Source organism: Mesoplodon bidens (assembly GCF_964165515.1).
Source record: "Mesoplodon bidens genome assembly, chromosome: 4".
Taxonomy (NCBI): domain Eukaryota; kingdom Metazoa; phylum Chordata; class Mammalia; order Artiodactyla; family Ziphiidae; genus Mesoplodon; species Mesoplodon bidens.
This window is the reverse complement of record NC_138160.1, coordinates 161,761,505-161,781,257: the sequence shown is the minus strand read 5'-3', so window position 1 is coordinate 161,781,257 and position 19,753 is coordinate 161,761,505. Positions and strand designations below refer to the sequence as shown.

General features: G+C 43.0%; 1 protein-coding gene across 1 annotated transcript in view; it reads left to right on the top strand.

Annotated features, from left to right (window-relative positions):
- The window catches only part of DOCK2 (dedicator of cytokinesis 2), a 416,115-nt gene that overhangs the window by 172,844 nt on the left and 223,518 nt on the right, over positions 1 to 19,753 (top strand). Inside the window, exon 27 of the mRNA XM_081230991.1 lies at positions 605 to 700. Coding sequence (XP_081087117.1) covers positions 605 to 700 — 96 coding nt within the window. The remainder of the gene's footprint in view (positions 1 to 604; positions 701 to 19,753) is intronic.

Sequence of the window (19,753 nt, the reverse complement as noted above, 5' to 3'; positions counted from 1 at the left end):
CTCCAAGGTGGATAATGCGGTGTCTACTGCACAAAGGTCTCCCATGTTACAGTTTCCATCACATAACCCCAGTCCCGGGCTTCAGAAACACTGCCTCCTTTTATTTGTCTCTGCAGCCTAGGGATGACAGTGGCCGCCTGCTGTTGCTAATCCCTAAGTTACCTTCTTTGGTGTCTCAGCTTTTTCATCACCTGTATAGCCAATTTCCTGCATCAAATCCCCTCCTTATTCCAGGTTAGATCCTGTTACACAGATGAAGAAACCAAGGTTCAGAGAAGTTAGGTAACTCAGCCAATATAATACAATAATTCTTGACAGAGTTACTATTCTGAACCATAAGTTTCTGATTCCAGAGCTTAAGCTCTTAATCACTGACTTATATTTAAGGTGGTTAGTGAAGTTCCTGGTGCCCAAAGCCAGGTGGTGATGACGATGGAGATACGAGGACGACAGTGATTATGATGATGATGGTGCTGATGTTGATGCTGACGGTAGTAGTGGCGGTGATCTTGGTGATCACCATGTTTGACAACTGTTGTATGTCCTTTGGGATAGGTGTGCAGATACAGTGTCCCGGTTGTCACACAGATGTTTTGTGTTCCAGGCCTTCACCTACCACCACATCCAAGAAATCATGGTCCAGCTTCTTCGCACGGTGAACCGGACAGTCATCACAATGGGGCGGGATCACGTTCTGATTGTGAGTAGATCTTTCCTCTTGTCAAGCATTTCAAACTGGGTCAAGGAATGAATTTTCTGGAATACCAGGTCTCGTCAAACACTCAGCACCAGTCGTTGCTTTGTTTTGGACTACATGGGTCAGATTTTTCCTACGTGGGCTGGGAGAACATGAGAGTTAACTCAAGTTGCTGAAATAAAATTAGACTTAGAACTTGTCTGCCAGGATGAGTGTACCAGATGAGTTGAGCCTCTCTGAGCCTCAGCTTCCTCATCTATGAATGGTGGAAGGTTCTCTCACCAGAGAGAAGCCTTTTGTAAGTAAGGCACGTCTAACCATGTCACTCCTTTGCTTAAACTCACTGGGGGTTTTCCATCTCTGCTTGGCTGGTCTCTCCCTCAGGTCTGAGGGCTTGTGCCCTCCTGTTAATCAGATCTTGGCTTAGGTGCCATCTAATCAGAGAGGCTTCCCTGCCCTGACTGCCCTGTCTATGATACCCCACACCCCTACATCCTCCTTCAATTTCTACACCCTGCTCCTTCATGTTTCTTAGTACTTATCACCATATGAGTGAGATATATATCTGTATCTATCTATATAGCTATATAATTTATATAGCTATATAGATAGATACAGCTATAGGTATCTATAGATTATATAGATAGATAGATATAGATATATTTTCCTTTATTTATTTGTTTATTGGCTGGCTCTCCTTGTAAGAATATGAGCTCCAGAATGAAAGGATTTTTGTCTGTTCTGTTCATTTGTATCTCCGGACCCTACAGCAGTGCCTGGCATGTAGTACTTGATAAATACTTGTTGAACGAATGAGTGAAAGAATGAGTGACTGAAGGGGTGAAGGAAAGAATGAAATGTACCAGGCAGGGACTCTAAAGTTTAATGAAGACAAGTAGTACTCAGCTTTGATTGACTGACACCATGTGGGATTAGCCATACAGCTGCTAGAACTCCCAACTTCTTGAGAGAAGCTAAAAATCTCCATACTTTATGTGAAATTTCCTGATGTTGAAGTGTTGGCAGCTAACTAAAAAATATTTATAAACATTTTATGATCCTCAAACAGCTGGATTCAGCTCTCAGAAAGCCAGTTTGGGATGTCTGCTTTAAACTGGTACAGTATGAGCCTGTTTGGGGAAGTTGATGTCAATAACTATAGTCCTGCTTCATGGTTACAGAACTTAACATGCTGAGTGTTTATTCTAACAGTAGCTTGGCAAGGATTTGATCTCTAGAAGCAACCAAGTGTAACAGTCTTCTTTATACCCATTTGGTTCTGTCTACTCATGTCAGTGCATGGTTCCTTACTGTATATTATGTACATTTAAAGGAGTGGTGACATCCTTAGAGGGCACCAGCAGTGCTGGGTACTCCTGCCTTACTGGTGCAGAGAGCCATGTACATCATTCTCTGTTGTTTGTCTTACTGTCCTTCCACCTTAAAAGCATCACCATTTCTTATTCAGTTATAATCTTCCATATCTGCAGTTCCCATCATGCACCTTAGATAAACACTTTATGACCTCCCTAATCTTTATTCCTTCTCTTTGAAGCCAGACCTAAAGATGGTCATCCATCCATTTGGCTCATTCCATCTATAGCAGGCTCTTAACTCTCTGTCTCTCCTTCAGAGCAGTGATTCTTTAAAACAGTGCCTGGATCATAGAAAGCGCCAAATAACTGGTGTCTATTATTATTATTTTCCTTTCTCTCTGCTACAGTGTGTCTCTCTGTCCCTTTGCGTTATCGACATAGTCAGGTGAGCATAGTTTGGCCCTCTTTCACGCTGAGACTTTTATCTGATGCTCTGTCCTGGTTGCTTGCCCTTCCAGTGCACACTGCTCACTGTTCATCTTTGCCAGGAAACTCCCCTACTCTAGAATGTTCAGCGGCTCCCCACTGTCTACCAAATTAAGGCATAAATGCACTAGTCTGGCCATTCGTAGCTTCTGTGATCTGGCTATAGCCAAAATTTATAGCCTTTTCATCTACTTTTCTCCAAATATCCAACCAAAATGGATGTCTGCATATTGCCTAAACATGCCTGGCACTTTTTCACTTTCATGCTGCTTTCTTTGTCTGGAATTCCTTTATGTGCCATCTTAATCTGTTGAAATCCTATCTAGTCTTCAAGGTCCAGCAGAACTATACTCCCTTATAAAGCTGTCCGAATCTCACCAACCTGGTTGAGATCTCCCCATCTCTTCTAAATCACACGGCTGTCTCATCTTTTTTTTTTTTTAACAGTTTCATTGAGATATAATTTAAATACTTTAAAATTTAACCATTATAAGCATTCAGTTCGATGAGTTTTTATAATGTATACAGTGTGCAACCATAGCCAGGATTCAGTTTAGAGCACTTTTTTCACCTCCAGAAGTTCTGTCTGCAGTCCCTCTCCGTCTCACTCCTACCCCTCCAGCCCCACCCCAGCTAGGTCAGCAGCCGCTAATCTACTTTCTGTCTCTATAGATTTGCCTTTTCTGGAGGTTTCATGTAAGGGAAATCAGATAATTTGAGGCCCTTTGTAGCTGGCTTTTTTCTGTAGCATAATGTTTTTGAGGTTCATCCGTATTTTAGGATGTTTCAGTACTTAATTCCTTTTAATTGCTGAATAGTATTACACTGTATGAATATATCATATTTTGTTTATTCATTTTCAGTTGATAGGTACTTGAATTGTTTCCGATTTTTGGCCATTATGAATAATGCTGCTGTGAACATTCACATGCACATTTTTTGTGAACATATTCTAATTTCTCTCTCATAGGGGTGGAATTGCTTGGGCCTGTGGGAAGTGTATGCCTAACTTTAGAGGACGCTGCCAAACTGTCTTCCACAGTGTTGGTACCATTTTACTTTCCCACCAACAGTGTATGAGTGTTCTGTGTTTATCTACATCCTCACCAACGCTTGGTATTGTCAGTCTTTTGGATTATAACCATTCTAGTGGATTCCTAACAATTCTAGTGGCATCTCAGTGTGGTTTTCATTTGCATTTCCCTGATGACTAATGATGTTGAGCGTCTTTCCATGTGCTCTGCCTCTTTTTTTAAGTCATTTTTATCTGTGAACTTGACATATATAGCTCCTCTCTTGTACCATAAGGCTTAGACCTATCTGTAAAATGGGGGTAATGACAGACCTTCCTCACAGAGTTGCTGTGAGAATTAATAATACATGAGAAGCATTTACACATGTGTTTCTTCTACATAATATTCATGTGTTTATTCATTCAGTATTTTCTGAGAACCTTTTATATACTCAGTGCAAAGGCTCAGAAATGAGTTAGACGTGGGTCTGTGCCCACAAGAAAACCATGACCTCCAATGGGATGCCTCTGAAGTATCTCAAACTCACTGTATCCCAAACCCAACGCATCACCAGCCCCCTGGAGCCTACTCCACACTCCCTGTGTTCACGATCTCAGCTTATGGTACTGGCATCCTAGAACTAAGGAGCTGCCCTTGACCCCTTCCTCTCACTCGCCCACTGCCGCTTCCAACCACCTACTAAGTCCTGCTGGGTTTTTTTTTTTTTTTTCGGTACACGGGCCTCTCACTGCTGTGGCCTCTCCCGTTGCGGAGCACAGGCTCCAGACGCGCAGGCTTAGGAGCCATGGCTCACGGGCCCAGCCGCTCTGCGGCATGTGGGATCTTCCCGGACCGGGGCACAAACCCGCATCCCCTGCATCGGCAGGCGGACTCTCAACCACTGCGCCACCAGGGAAGCCCCAGTCCTGCTGTTTTCAGCACATCTGACCTCAATGCCTCCCCACCTGGCTCCCCACTCTGCTCTCAGAGTCTCTGTACACGATCAGTCATCAGGCTTGCCATACTTAGTCCCTTGCAAGGTGATTTTCTGATTTTTGTGCTCATGCCCCCTACGTTCTGTGGACCCCCTTGAGGGCAGGGATCACATTTACTGGTTCTTTTATCCTTATCACCCAGAGGGTGCCTGGCTTACTGTGGATACTCAATAAATGCTTGTTGAGCGAATGAATGAGTGAAATACTCCCTGAAAATGTGGTGCTGTACCATACCTTCATAGTTTTGTACATGCTTTTCCCTCAGTTTAGATTGTTTTTCCTTCTTCAAGGAACACTTTTACTAAATACCAGGAACCCACATCTCAGGGAGTGTGGGAGAAGTGTAAGGAATTGCCTGCTTAGACTTTCCCTGCCCCCTGGGCTGATTCCAGGAGCCTTGCAGATGTTCTAAGCTGCAAGCTGTGTCCTTAGTCTGCATGACTCTTGGGTTTGCTGCTGTAATTACAATGATAAGAGTGCTGAGTAGGGAGTACTAGAGGTATGTAGCAAGCACACCTCACTAGGAGCAGGGATGTGCCTGAACTAGAAGGAAGAAATAAACAGGTCTTTCCTAAGATTTGGCTTCATTTTCATAAAATGGGCCTTTCCAGCAATTCTTAGAATAGAACTAGCTCATCCAAATTAAAGAAAATGATGTTGGAAAGTAATTACTCAGAGGTCAGGGGTCCCTGTCTTAGTGCTGAAGGCCCCAATTTCATTTCAAACTGAAATCTGGCAAGGAGGAGAGATCCCCATTCCAACCACCACCTTTAACTTTCCAGATATGATTTTTATTGGTTAGTTTCATTACTGTGGAATATTAAACAATCAATATTTATGGCAAACACCAGACGTGTCTAGTTCTTCTGAAATCCCAAGAAGGCCCGATTGGGTGTAGGGCTGGTTGTTCTCGTGTCGTTATGTGGGATTAAATAGTGACTTTTTTTCTTATTTGTAGGAGTAGAAATGTTGTGATAAAAGGTATTAAAATTACAGGTGCCATAGGGCTAGGATGGATTGATTCTTGTGCACAGCACATTGTAATTATCATTTGCTGGAAATAGACATTCCTGATTTTTTCTGTAGATCGTCTGCCTGAACAAGGAAGTGTTGGTGGTGACAAATGAGCAGAAGGAAAGTTTACAAAAACAAAAAGCAAAAAACTTTTTACATGACTGCTGACCTGTCTTCCTTTCTTTGCCAGAGTCTAATGTATCAGATAAATGTTTGTTTACTTAAATGACCAAGGATTTTTGACTCTGATGATGAGAAAGGCAGCATGGTTTGGTAAAGGACATTTTGGATAAGGGAGAGCCGGCGAAAGTTTCCACACTCTAGACCTTGGTTTCTTCTGTGTAATGAACTGTATCATTTTTGAGATCTTTGTCATGTATGTAAATTTTCTAATTTGTCCCATGCCCATTCTCTTTCCCTTCCTCCCAAGGTCCTGAGTCAGGGAGAGAAAATAGATTTCACTTTATGTGCCAGCTCTGGCGGGTTCTCAATGGCTGCCTGTTGCACTGTGTTGAGAAAGATTCCGGGGCTACATCTTGGCTCGGTAGAAAGAAGTGCTGAATTGATTAGTGATGTCTGTCATAAGCATAAGATTGGAAAACAGTGACATATGCAAGATTCTTGCAAATATTATGTATTGACTGAAGTTATTGGTGTTTTTTTGGCCCAATACAAACACTCTTGTAAAACCAGTATTCCCTTTCACATATTCTTGGTTCCTTTAAGAAGGTAGTGGTGTCCGAGCAGACACATAATGGAAAAAGCCAGTAATCTGAGAGCTTGCATTTTTACCAGGGAATGGTTTCTATGTGCTACAGTCATATTTTATCAAGTGTAAGATGCACCATGATTTTATGTTCACATTACAAAGAGAATATGCTGCCAATTAAACTGCAACACAGTGGTTTATTATTGCACTGGTTGTACTCTTCAGAGATTGTTAAAAAATAAAAAAGTAAGTTTGACTGAAAATCCCTGTTGTATGATGGAGCTCATCTTTGAGTCCTCACAGGTAAGTGTCATCCTCTCCCATTGTTCAGGATAATAGACTGACTGAGCTTCAAAGGATGGAAGCATCCTGGCCGAAGTCACACGGCTAGTAGCAAGACGGGCTGTGAACCCAGGGACGTCTGATATCAGACCATGTGTACTTTGTGCTGTCCCATAGGTCTCAGAGTGTGGGGGGGAAGCGTCCAAGCTTGTTTGCACAGGTGAGGGGGGTTGTCAGGGAACCCCTCCCTGGCCGATGAATCCTGCTGCTGTCTGCTCTAGAGAAGGCCATCCCCTGCCTCTGGCCTCCCTGGCGCTGGGGATGGACAGTCCCACAGGCAGAATCAGGGAACCTAAGCACTGCGAGAAGTTCTTGGAAGGGAAACAAACTGGTAATTTTGCTGAAATTGGGATCTAGCTTTTATTTCAGGTAGTTAAAATAAGCCTCTGGGTGATACATTTTGGGCCTAATTACCCCAGTTTTCGCAGAGGAGTCTACTGAGTGATTAAATAAAAGTAAATGCAGTTGGCACGAGGCCAGCTCCAGAATTTTAGAGCCATTTATTCGAAAAGGAAAAAAACACGTGGGAATCACCCCACCCTCCATTGCTTCACCTCATAATAGCACTGAAGACTCCAGAAAATGCCTGAGTCATCAGAGAGCCAGGGTTTCAAAGCTCTGACTTCACTTCCCAAATGACAGATAGCCCACCTGCCTGACCACTCTCTGTCACTGTGAGCCCAAAGACTCAGGAGGCCTCTGCAGGGGCCACAGTGAGACAGTGCCAACTCCACCCACATCCAACCCCATCCCACGGAGAGCACGTGTGAGGACAGTCTAGGACACGAGAAGGTGGGGTTCCCAGCCCGAAGTGGTCGGTTGACCCCTGACCTTCACTACGTGTCTCAACACCTTGTTCAGAAAACAGTGTTTATACTAAAGCTCTCACTTATTGAGCAGATATCCTGCTTTCAGGCAGAAGGCTAAGTACGATATGTGTTTGACATCACTTAACCTGCATCAGGTACTCATATTTTACATATGAGATAACAAGCACAGGAAGGTTATGTAACTTGCCTATAATCACACAGCTTGTTCGTGGAAGAGCTGGAATTTGAACCCAAGCAGTGCCATTGCTAGAGTCCCTGTTTTTAAATAGTATATTATGCACTCCTGCACTATTAATACCTTAAATTACTATTTAGGCATCAAGTATTTTAAAGATAATAATGAGCACCTTAAACCCAGCTATGGCCCTGCCTAGACTGTGGAATCTAATGGGATGACCTGTATAGTAACTTTCAGAAACCTATAAGATGGCGTAGAATTTTGGTGGTTTTATGATGGCAGTGATATCTTTAGGATCAGGCTCCTCAATTCTGGTAATTGAACCAAAACAACCCATAAAATCTGAAGAACTTTCTGTCTCCTTGAATGCTGGTGCTTATGAAACAGCAGGTTTTACAGAAGACGACACAGCTAGAATGGAGACATGGAGATTCTAAAGCGTTCTGGAAGGAGAAGTAGTCTCCTCCTTCCACATCCAGCTCATCTCCGGGTTCTGTTTGTTCTAGGTCTAAAGGCCTCTATCCAGGCGCTTCTCATTACCATCGATGCCACTAGCCTGTGTCTGGCCATGACCATCTCTCACTGGTACCCTGCTACGTCTTCTGATAAGACACACTGCCTCCGCTCTCGTCCCTTTCTAATTCTTCACACTGTGGCCAACACGGCCTTTTAAAGTAGCACTTTCTTGGAGATAAAGCATCAGTGGCCCCACAGTGGCCAAGGATGAAGGCCCAGGTGCTCACCATGGCTTTCAGGGCACCCAGTCTAGGCCTGCATCTTCTCCCAGTGCCCCTTACCTCACACACTTGTGCCAACTCAAGGGAACTGCTCTGTTGGTCCCAGAATGCTCTTTTTCCCCTCTGCATCCCCCTGCACACCATTCCCTCTGTCTAGAACATACCCCTCCTAACTTTCCTTCCAAGACCTTCCGCCTTGCAAACTCCTCTTCCTCCTTCATGTCTTGACCCACATTCCACTCCACCAAGTTGGGATCCCTCTGCTCTCTTCAACTTTGTGTACTCCTCGTACTGTCATGAGAACATCCTTCCTAGCAACTGCAGAACAATGCCTGTCTTCATCACTCCTGCGTTTCTAAGGACACAGTGGTTCCCTGGCATGCAGGATGATCTCAATGAATACCTGCTGAAGGAAGGAAAGATTTCTGCTATTTTATTTACATACAACCCATCATTCTTGTCCTTAACATGTTAAATGTTACTTGCATTACCCTTATACAAGTGTTACTGTTATTACCCTTGTGACATGATTAAGCTAGGAGAATAAGGGAGGAAAATAATTGTTATTGAATACCCAGACCAAATGGAAAGGAATGGGGGGAGAATGTATTCATACTCTTCAGAGGATGCATATGTCAATAATAACGTCAGTTAACATTTCCAGAGTGTTCGTTGTGTGGCAGAGATGGTACTTTGGGGATATGATCACGTTTAATCTGTGAGGTTGACAAATATTATGATCCCCTCTCGAAGAGGAAACAGTAGTCAGAAGGCTTAAGCTCCTTGTCCAGCATCACACAGCTGGGAAGGAGAAAGCTAGAGTCCATACCCAAATCTACAGAGTTTGAAGCTGACATCTTAAGCATTTCACTATACATATCTGGGAAATTGTTTTCCTGAGATGAAATTAATGAGAGAAAATTCCTGAGAGAGAGAGAGAGAGAGAAGAGTAAATATGTGTGTATGTTTGTGTATTAGAGGGGGATCAGGTTAAGAGAGAAAATAAACATTATACAAGAGACCTGAAATTCCAGTTGATAACCGAAAGATGGCGTAAGGAGCTTGGGGTAGCTTCGTTGCTGCTGGATATGGCCACGTGCATGGTGCTTATAGCCAGTGAGTGGGGAAGCTTTGCTTTAATAAGGGTTTCGGTAATTGTATATCAAGGAATTCTTGGCCTAAAATATATAGGCAAAAAGTGGATTAGTATCTCAACTTCCAAGGAACCCATAGCATATATGGGCAGAAGTCAGGTGATCAAGGTAGATTTTGCAGAACTGGGTCTAGTTCTTGAATGACATGAGCAGTTTGACTAGGCAGAGAGGAAGGGTTAAGGGATTGTAAGAGGGAGCAGCATTTCTTGCCTTACATCCATCTCCTGGTCTGTGAAACCTCTCATTCCTGAAGACCATCTTTCTTCAGTGACCTCACGGTCCTTTGTCCATTTTTCAATTACAGCATTACCCCTGTCATCGTGGAATTTTCTCTTTACCTACCTAGGTTTCACAGTGGACTAAGATCCTTGAGGAAAGGGACTGTGTCCTCCTATCTTGGAGGTTCCTGTCCATCAGCCCAGGGCGTGGCATGTGGCAGGCGCTCATCCAAGCTGCAGGAGTGAGTGGAAAGAACAGAACTAACTGAAAGAAAGACAAATTTAGCTTTAAAAGAAAAAGTTTAGCTTTAAAAGAATTCTGATTTTAAAAAATAAGATGAGAAAAGATTTATTTCATGCTAGGCTTTCCCTTAAGGATCTTTTTTTTTTTTAATATAAAATTCCCAAATACCTTACTAGCCCTGTGTGGTAGCATTCTTTTAGACAAATCACAGTTTGAGAGCTGGAGCATACAAAAGCCAGCTTCATCTCCAGACCTTCCTTTTGTTCCATGATGAGTCACAGAGATGGGAATTATGAAGTTGCTAAATGTTTTAAAAGAGCCACTGCATTCTCCCTAGTCCACCTAATCGAGCAGACTTCTGCTACAAGGAAAGAGAGCGCTCCGAGATAATAAACATGCTGCTGCTGAGACAGTTTCACACGTGGCTCAGTAACGTGTGCCTTGCGGTTCTTCAGGGGAGGTGAGCTCAGACTCTAGAGAAGCTGGGGCCTCCACTGGCCACCCAGGGGCTGCTGTTGTTAGCACCCAGAGAGGGAGAGGCAGAGACGGAGTTTGGGTATCATACAGTTAGTACTAGGACATGCATGACCAGTGCGTCGTATCCTAATGAAACTGCCTCCAAATATCTCAGTGCCTTTTGGCTTCTGTTAGTGGAGCTGGACAGATCTGACTTTGAACAAGTAACTTTAAGTGTGTCTTAAAGGTTAGACTCCGCTGTGTCTTCTGTCCTGCCTCCTGGAGCTAGAAGAGATGCCAGTCTTTTCTTGTCCTGGGTGAACTTCGGAAACTTTATTTATTTTAAACATCTTTATTGGAGTATAATTGCTTTACAATGATTGGTGTGTTAGTTTCTGCTGTATAACAAAGTGAACCAGCTATACATATACATATATCCCCATATCTTCTCCCTCTTGGCGTCTGTCTCCCATTTAGGCATTGATGAGCACCCTCACTCCCAGCGTTTCTTTCTAAGGGCTATGGGGGTTGGGGCACAAGTTATGGAGTTTGAAAGGATTTTGCTGGCTGGGAACTGGTCCTCTTTTTCTCAACGGGTGAGGCGACCTTATTCCATAATTGGAAGTCTCTTTACTTCACAGTTCTGCTCCTCAGTTTCCATGTCTGTAAAATGGGGCTAGTAATAGTTATTGTCAGTTCCATGGTGAGGACTGGGTAAAAACCTATGTGTAAGGCTCGCAGCACGGAGTTTAACACATAGCAGACCCTCGGTAAATAAGAGCCATAATTTTCCCCCTTCAGTGCTACAGTCTTCTCCCTACTTTGACACAAGTGTTATGAGTCAGATTACAGGTTATTTTATGGTGTGACTTGGGATAGCACCTGGGTTTGTGCATTATTATTAAGCTGTTGCTACAGCTGGGCTGTAAATAAAGCTCCCCCCACCCCCCAGAGATGAAACCAACCACCAGATGTCTGCCACAAAGGCTTGAATCCCAGACAGGAAGGAGAAATCCCATCCAGAGGCTCCTTCCCTGGGAATGCGGAGGGAATGGAGCTGCCCACAGAGAAAAAACCCTGTTGGAACAACGGCGAATGAAACAGGCTTCCCTGCAGGTCTCCGTCCCTGTCATCCATGCCAGGGCACTGGCCTTCTCAGTGACTCAAGGAAATCAGTTCTGTCAAATGATCCTTCAAAATCAGAACCCACTTTTCTAGATTCATGCTACATTCTTAAGTGATGCATTTATGTCGCCATTAAATATTTATGATAATTTTTAATAACATGAGGATATTCTAGGACTTAAATATGGAGAAGGATTATGGAAATATAACAACAACAATAAGAAAGCCATCATGGTGCCCTGAAGGTCAAAGAGGGGAAGAAATGTGGCCCCTCACCAGAGACTCTGGATCTCTTAGAGGTCAGACCCAGGGACCTTGTTTGGAAGCTAAAATAATGTTGGTATCGTCTGCTTAAGGGACACATGATTTGTACATTTCTGTAGTTTTACTCTTTCTAAAATGATTCGGCTTTCCTTTTATAATCAGGAAAAAAAAAAACCTCAAACACTATTTCTTTAAAAATAGGAATTAATGAGATAGTCAAACTTACTGAAGCATTTTCATGTATATAATTCCACTTTTCTTCTAACTAGCCTGTGAAGCCAGAAAGGCAGATGGTTTCCTTCTGAAGACAGAGGTGGGGGGTGGAGGTGAAGGTACTTGTTCAAAACTGTGCAGAAAATCGGGGGCTGAAGTCAGGACTCCTGGTCTTGTTCTGGTCTGTCTTTCCACCCTGGATTGTTTTTCCTCTTAATGTGTCCATCTCCATATTTTCTCCCAATTCGTTCAACAAGCACGTGAAACATTTACGGCATCTCAGGAAATGTGATAAACACTTCCAGGGTCCCAGGGATACAGATGACAATTCCTATCCCCCAGGACTTTGCTTCCTGGTGGAGATGAATGTGAGGGGTTGACAAAAGAAATGCCAGGATAATATAAGCAGCAGTCTGGTCAAAGCACCATGAGTACTTGGAGGACGATGGAGTGACTAATCCCATGGCAGGAGCCGGGAATGATCAGAAAAAGTTGCAGAGAAGAGTTGACATTTAAATTGCAACTTGATGTCTGGCATAGGAGTGAAGAGCCCAAGCTCTCATGTTTGGCAGACCTTGCAAGAACTCCAGCCTTCACCATCTCATACTTGTGGACTTGGACAAATTACTTATCTCCCTCCAAGCCTCGATTATTCTTCTGGGAAATAGGGGTCATCATTAGCTACCTTATGGTAATTTTCTGAGGAAAATATAAGATAATGGAAGCAAAACATTTGATAATAGCCCATTGTAACTTCAAGAAACCAGAGCCTTTATTTTCATGATTAGTAGTAATATGGCTACTATTCATTTATTCCCCCAAACAAAAATTATTTCCCATGGTAAATAGGTAATGGAACAGTGTCCCAGGTAGAGGGAACAGCATGTGCTAAGCCACTCATACGTAATGTCCTCTGATGTTTTAGGAGGTGGCAAGGAGATGGTGCAGGGGAAAGTGGAGTGGTAGGAAGTTAGGCTGCACGTACTAGGTTGGAGTTGGATTGCAAGGAACCTTGTGCTATGGGAGGAATTTTATGCCCTGGATGGTGGTGGGCACAGTTAGAAAAGCTTGGAGTGGCATGGCCAGGTATACGTCTTAGAGTGATTCCCAGGTAGCTGCGAGGAAGCTAGATCCAAGGGAGCTGGAAAACTGTAAGGAAAGTAGACTTTGAAGGCCAGTGCAGTGGTCCACATGAAACAGACAAGGGCTCATAACGTTGAAGTCTTTAATTAAACAAAGACTTCCTGGACTTAAGACTTTACAAGGGAAGGAAAGAAGTTCCTACTCTCATGACATGTTACACAGAGTTGGGAAACAGGGAGAAAACTAGAAACAGCTATAATTCAAGACAGATAATCATCATAAGAGAATAACAAGGACAGCATTAAGAGGGTCAAAAGGAGGGGGGGCATGATATCCAGGTGGGTGAATCAGCAAAGGACATGTGCTTATTGTCAGAATCCCTCTCCCCCACCCCTCACTAGACTGTAGTAAGCTCTCTGAGGCAAGGGCTGCATCTGTAGTTTTCTTGCCTGGTACAGAGAAGGGAATCTATAACTGTTTATTGGAAAAAAAGTGGTTATGGGCTGAGGTTCATGTGAGAAGCTTCCTTGGAGCTGGTTGTTGTGTAGTAGTGGAGAAGAGTGAGGGATCAGTTCCAGGAATTACGATCAGGTCCGGGGTCTGAGTTTGCAAATGCTGATGCTCTTCATGGCTTTGATTTTGCTCTCTTTGATCCCTAATTACAGAAAGCATATTGTTTTTACCTTGAAACACACAAGCAAACGAAAAACAATGACAAAAACACATGACTTCTCTCGTGCATCACGCATATGGGAGCTCTGCACGTGGGATTAGGTTCAGTGGGGCTTGGTGTGCTCGGGGGAGGAGCTATGTGAACCACTCTTGATTTCAGCAGTTAAAATGACTCAGCCCGTTTGGCTCAGGAGGACGAAGGCTTTTCTATCAGCATAACCAGGGTATCACAACATGGCGTGTGCTACCTGGGGAACCAAGCCCAAGCACGGATGAGAGGTCACTGTGTTTGGCCGAAGATTTAAGAAATATATATTGAGGTTTTGCCAGGAGAAAAAATTATGGGTTTCATTAGAGTGAAATTTAATATACCATAGTTAGTTATGGATTCTGAGAATTCGTGAAAGCCATTCATGATAATAAAGCTTTTATTTGGGGCTTCCCTGATGGCGCAGTGGTTAGGAACCCACCCGCCAATGCAGGGGACACGGGTTCGAGCCCTGGTCTGGGAAGATCCCACATGCTGCGGAGCAAGTAAGTCGGTGTGCCACAACTACTGATCCTGCACTCTAGAGCCCGCGAGCTACAACTACTGAGCCCGTGTGCCTAGAGCCCATGCTCTGCAACAAGAGAAGCCACCGCAATAAGAAGCCTGCTTGCTGCAGCTAGAGAAAGCCCGCGTGCAGCAGCAAAGACCCAACGCAGCCAAAAAATTTTTAAAAAGTAAATAAATAAAGCTTTTATTTGCTTTGAAGTAAATAATCCTGTGGTGTGATGCTTGTTGTCTTTTCATTTTAATTGTGGTTTAAGCCAAGACAAAATGCTCTGGCCACAATGCTTCTTTAGTTAGACAGACCCTGTCTCCTTTAAATTGCATTTTATCTGAAATGGACTAGGTCACATGTAATAAATTCTGGCATTTTAATGGAAACATTACAGCAAAAATAGTTAACAATCTGCTTTAATTTCAAAGCTAATTTTCTCTTTCATATGGTAAGGCAGTATCTTGGTAAAATGTGCAAAATGCATTGGGATTTAATTAAGTTCCGAAACAAGGTTAAACAATTTGTTCTGAAACAAGGTTAAGCTGGGCTGTCAATATTCAAGATAAATGGTGGGGGAGGATGGTAGTGGCTTGATGTTCCTGAGTCCTGAATGCCATGTGGACCACGGTGGAATTAGAAGAACTGGCCACATTAGCTGCTGAAGGCCCCAATCTCTGGAAGGCTGGATGCTCCTGGCAGCACAGTTAGAGCCTATACATAGATAAGGGAAAAAAAGGGGAATCACTTCTTCCTGTCTCTCCAGTGAACCCAATTCATTCTTTAATTTATCCCTGCAAAAAATATTTGAATCTCATTGTGCTAAGTGCTAGAGATTCAAAGGTGAGCAAAAATAAGCAGAATTCTTACCTTAGGAAGATAATAGGCTAATGAGAGAGAAATACATTCATCAAAGAATTACATAAATATAGGTACAAGGACAGCTGTGCCAGGGACTTTGATGGAGGGGTCCTGGTGCCAGGTGAGTGTGTAAGAGGGATATTTGGGATGATCTGGGACAGCGGTGGTTGTAGTCTTGGAAAACCTTACTTGGGAAACCCCAGCAGAGCTGGAAACCGGGCAGGGAGGGTGGCGTGGTGGGGACTGTTCCAGGAAGAAGGAAAAGTGTGTACAGACCCTTAAGGGAATGTTCCCATGGTGGTTCTGAGGAACCCAAGGTGACTTGCTGTGACTGTAGAGCAGACAGTGAAAGGGTCTGTGATGGGAACTTCCACAGGAGAGCCAGGTGGGACCTCCTGAGCCACAGGGTCAGACCTAGTCTGACTTCCTAAGTTTATCAGGAAGCCAGATTGTGACAGCCAGAGTGTGACACGGGTCAGGTTTAAATTCAGCAATGACTGGTTCTGCTGCTACGTGGTGAAAGGGAAGGGCGTGCACATGGGGAGACCAGGTGGGATGCTCCTGTGCAGGCCGGCTGAGAGAAGAAGGGGGTTTGCCACGGGAGGCCAGTAGCGGAGAGGCGCCCTTACCTGGGAAGCCGGCTTAGCCTGGCGGTGAGAAAACCAGGCTCTAGGTGGTTCTTCCTGGGCTGAGGATCCTGGAGGATGCAGGAAGAAATCATATATTTGGGAAACCTCAGGACTAGGGGTGATAGACATGAGCAATAGGAATTCAGGCTGTAAACTGGGAGAAAGAAAATGGGGATGAAGTTGGGATGAAAGTACCCCAAAGGGGTTATGAGCCTGAAGCCAGTCAAACATGGTTTTCACCAAATGCAAAGTGTGTTGGGTGTGGATTTGTCTTTTAGTTCTTTTTATTGCAAGCTATGCTTGATGGGCATAATGATCACAAAGCATCTATGTTTCTTGGAACTTAAAAAGAGAAATACGTTTTTAGCATCCAGCAAGTTGCCTTGAGCTGCTTAAAATGAGAGCCTTTTCAAGTGAAGGCTATATTGAGGCCTCTGATCTGCTAAGAAAGAAACTGTACCTGGAGGTCAGAATGCGTCTCAAGTCTAGTGCCAGTGGTTCCTGGAACTACCCTGGGTGCTGGTGTCTGGTAGACCTTCACACGTTGCACCCACCCACCACATTGCTCCCAGCACTGGCTTCCCACGTGATTTCCACGAGCCCTTGGACGCATCATCTGTCTAGCCTCTCTTAGTTGCCTCATGCTTCAAATGGCAGGGGCCCAGCCCTTGCAGTGTCTTTTACCTCTAGGGTATTTGATTCCACGCGGCAAGAATCCTTCATTCCCCAGAGTGCTGCTCTGTGCTAGACATGCCTGCGTATTCTTCTGGCTCGCTGAGGCCTTTGTTACTTAACGATCATTGTCATGGTTTCTAGTCTTAATAAGGCCAGGAAGAGTTCATTCCTTATTAACACCACTTTTTGCCCTGAGAAAACCTTAAGCCTGTTTCTGAAAACCCATTGCAGTCCCATAAAGGCATCTTCCCTCTTCTCCCCCAATTTACTTCAATAAACCAATGAATAAATACACATTTATTGAGCACCTGTTGTGTGCCCTCCATAATACTCAAGGTTCTCTCCCACTTAATTGTCATGCACCCTTGTCAGGCAAGGGTGATGTTCAGCATTATAAGAAAAGGAATCAGCAGCTCACAGAGGTTAACTTTCCCAAGGTCATCCTGCAAAAAAGAGGGTAGTAGAATAATATTAAACCCAAGACTTCTGATTCTGTGTCCAGGTTTTTCCCACCTAAATTGGTAAACAAACTGGTTTTAGATGGCTCATGGACAGCACAGGGAAAAAATTAAATCACGTGATGGGAATGTTGTTTTCTTTTCAGTTCTCTCTCAAGCATCCTGATTAGTCAAGTAGAAAATGCATTTGGTGTTAAAGTGGCTTTAGCACGTGTTGAATATTTGCTAATCTCCCTTTTTAACAAAGAGAGCTGGTCTCAGGCTCAGCACCGTTAACACTCAACAGTCTCCAGCAAGAATTTTAAAAAATTATTTTGGTTTCATCTTTTATTTTTGGAACATCATACTGGTTTTTCTCATGGTGGTGATAGATATAAAGGAAGAGAATTATGGGAAAAATAATTAAATTATTCCTCTTTCTAGGAAGAGAATTATGGGAAAAATAATTAAAGAGAAATATTGAATAAGTTACATTTCAGGTATATGAGCATAATAATGATAAAAATCATGACTATGTATCCGTCTGAATGAAGCTGGGAATTGCATCATTGATTCACAGTGCCTCTCTGGCTCCCAGGGCATGTGGGCCTTGAGGAGATCATTGCCATGCTAAGTTCTGAAGCTGCTCTTTTTTTATTTGTTTCCCTGGGAAACATACAGAAGCGATTATAATGAAAACTCTCCCTGCCATTAGGACCATTGGACATCCTTCTTAGGTTTAAATTTTATAACCCAAACCAACCCAAGCTAGTAATGGAGTCTTAAAACCTAGAAAAAATATGTAAGTTTATTGCAAAAGATAATATCCCATTTAAAACAGTTTAGAAATTTACAAAACCTTACATTAGTATGTAGTCTTTAAGAAGGTGCTCTACAGATGAGCTGGTATTAAGTTCCAGGTATAGCGAGTACACATTTTTTTAACGACAGAGAAAGCAGCTACATAAACTCCTGCAACTTAAGCTGATGTATCAGTCTTTCACCTTTCAATTTTATAAAAGTAACTTTTGCTAAATTAATATCGCTCTGTAAAACCAGATAACTTCAAGTACAGCATTTCTGTAGGATATCACGGTAGATGTTACATAATACTTTACAAAGAAGCAATTTTCACATGAGTAGATGAATATAGAGTCTTGGTATATGTATACTTTTTGAAATTTAACACAGAGATGATCGTTTTTGTTTAGCAGGAATGTGTTTACTGAGTCCACTTCCCCCATAACAATTTTAAACATTCAATTTTCAGAAGAGACTTCCTTCCCAGTTTCAGGTTGGTGGCCCAAGCAATGTTGTGTTGTGCTTTGGTATAGAATCATTATAGCCTTGTTTGGTTTTATTTCTAGAAATGTCAACCTTTTCAGACCACGATTTCATCTAACTCAGTTGAGGGTTTATCCCAAGGCCGCCACCTCAACATAAGTGTATGACAACATACACTTCTTAATTATCCAAATGTTGGATTATCTATTTTGTGTGAGTTATCCCAGACATCTCTTCATCATTACAGGCTGACTTTCACAAATGATCCTGATCAGCTCTGGGTGGCTCTGCTCATTTGATGTTGGCATGTGCACAGACTTTATAAAACAGGTAGATTAGGTGTTCATATCTCCACTCGGGAATGGACAAACAGGCCCTGAAAACTTAAGCAATTTGCTAAAGGTTGTTGGAATAGACTGTTCTGTTGCCTGGGTGTCTTAATTCTTGGAAAAGGATTATTTCCATTTTACTGTGCTGCCCAGGAACATAAATTAATTTGAAAATTAGCGTAAGCAAAGCACATTAAGATGGAAGCGCTCCTACAAGATAAAATTATATGAGATCCCCAATGATTTTGCTTTACTGGATTATCCTCTGTGCTGTTCTTTTCGGTTGTTGGGGCCAACTGAGAGTTGATCACGTGGATACATACAGAAAGATCTGTGGCTTTTAGCCAGTGGTACCATATCTTATTGAAACGTGGCTTAAGTATGACAAATGTATTTATCTTAATTCTAACTTCACGTTATGTATTCTGGTCTCATTTTGTGGGCTTAAACATTACACTAGGAACAGAACAAGAACATCCTGAATGACATTCCAAGATTTAAGAGTGCCAGCCAAGATTCCTTGCCAAATTTCCCTCTTGCTCTCACTGAAATAGCTTTGTGCACTGCAGCGCAGGGACAGGGGAAGGTGAAACTGTCCGGGTGGTTTGCTCAGTTAGCCTCAGTTTGCAGCGGGGAACGTACGTCCCATGTTTACACAGGATGCTGCACTCTGCAAAGACTCTAACTCAGACACCCAGCCTTCAGCAAAGGGGGTTATGAAGTGCCTTCCTCACTGGAAGCTCGTTGAGTTTAGGATCCCTTTTCTAAGCAGCCTCAGTCCAACCACAGGCTGGTAGAGAGTCTAACAAGAAGGAATATGAGCCTTGCCAACCTACCCCTCATCCCCAAGAGTATGTAGCAGTTACTTAATTATATTACTTTAGCTGTTTGTTCAGCCATGCAAGTTTGACTGGACCTACATGTATGGAGGTCTTGTCAAAAGAATGAGCCAGACTTTCAAAGAATTCAGACTTTGGGAAGGAAAGGCCTTTAATACTAAAATGGAAAAAAATATATCCTCATCCCCAGTTCTGCTGCTTCTTCAATCAGGTGACCATTGCCTGGTCACCAGGAAGGGAGATTGTGTAGATTAATATACTTTGAACTTGTCTACAAGGCTGCTGTAGGGATGAATGGGCGAGAACCAGTGCTGTGTTTTGTCTTAGTCTTATTTATGTTTCTGGTAAGATGAAACGGACAGATAGGCTGCTGGATCTCATGATCTTAAATGTTGCAGAGAAATTAACTGT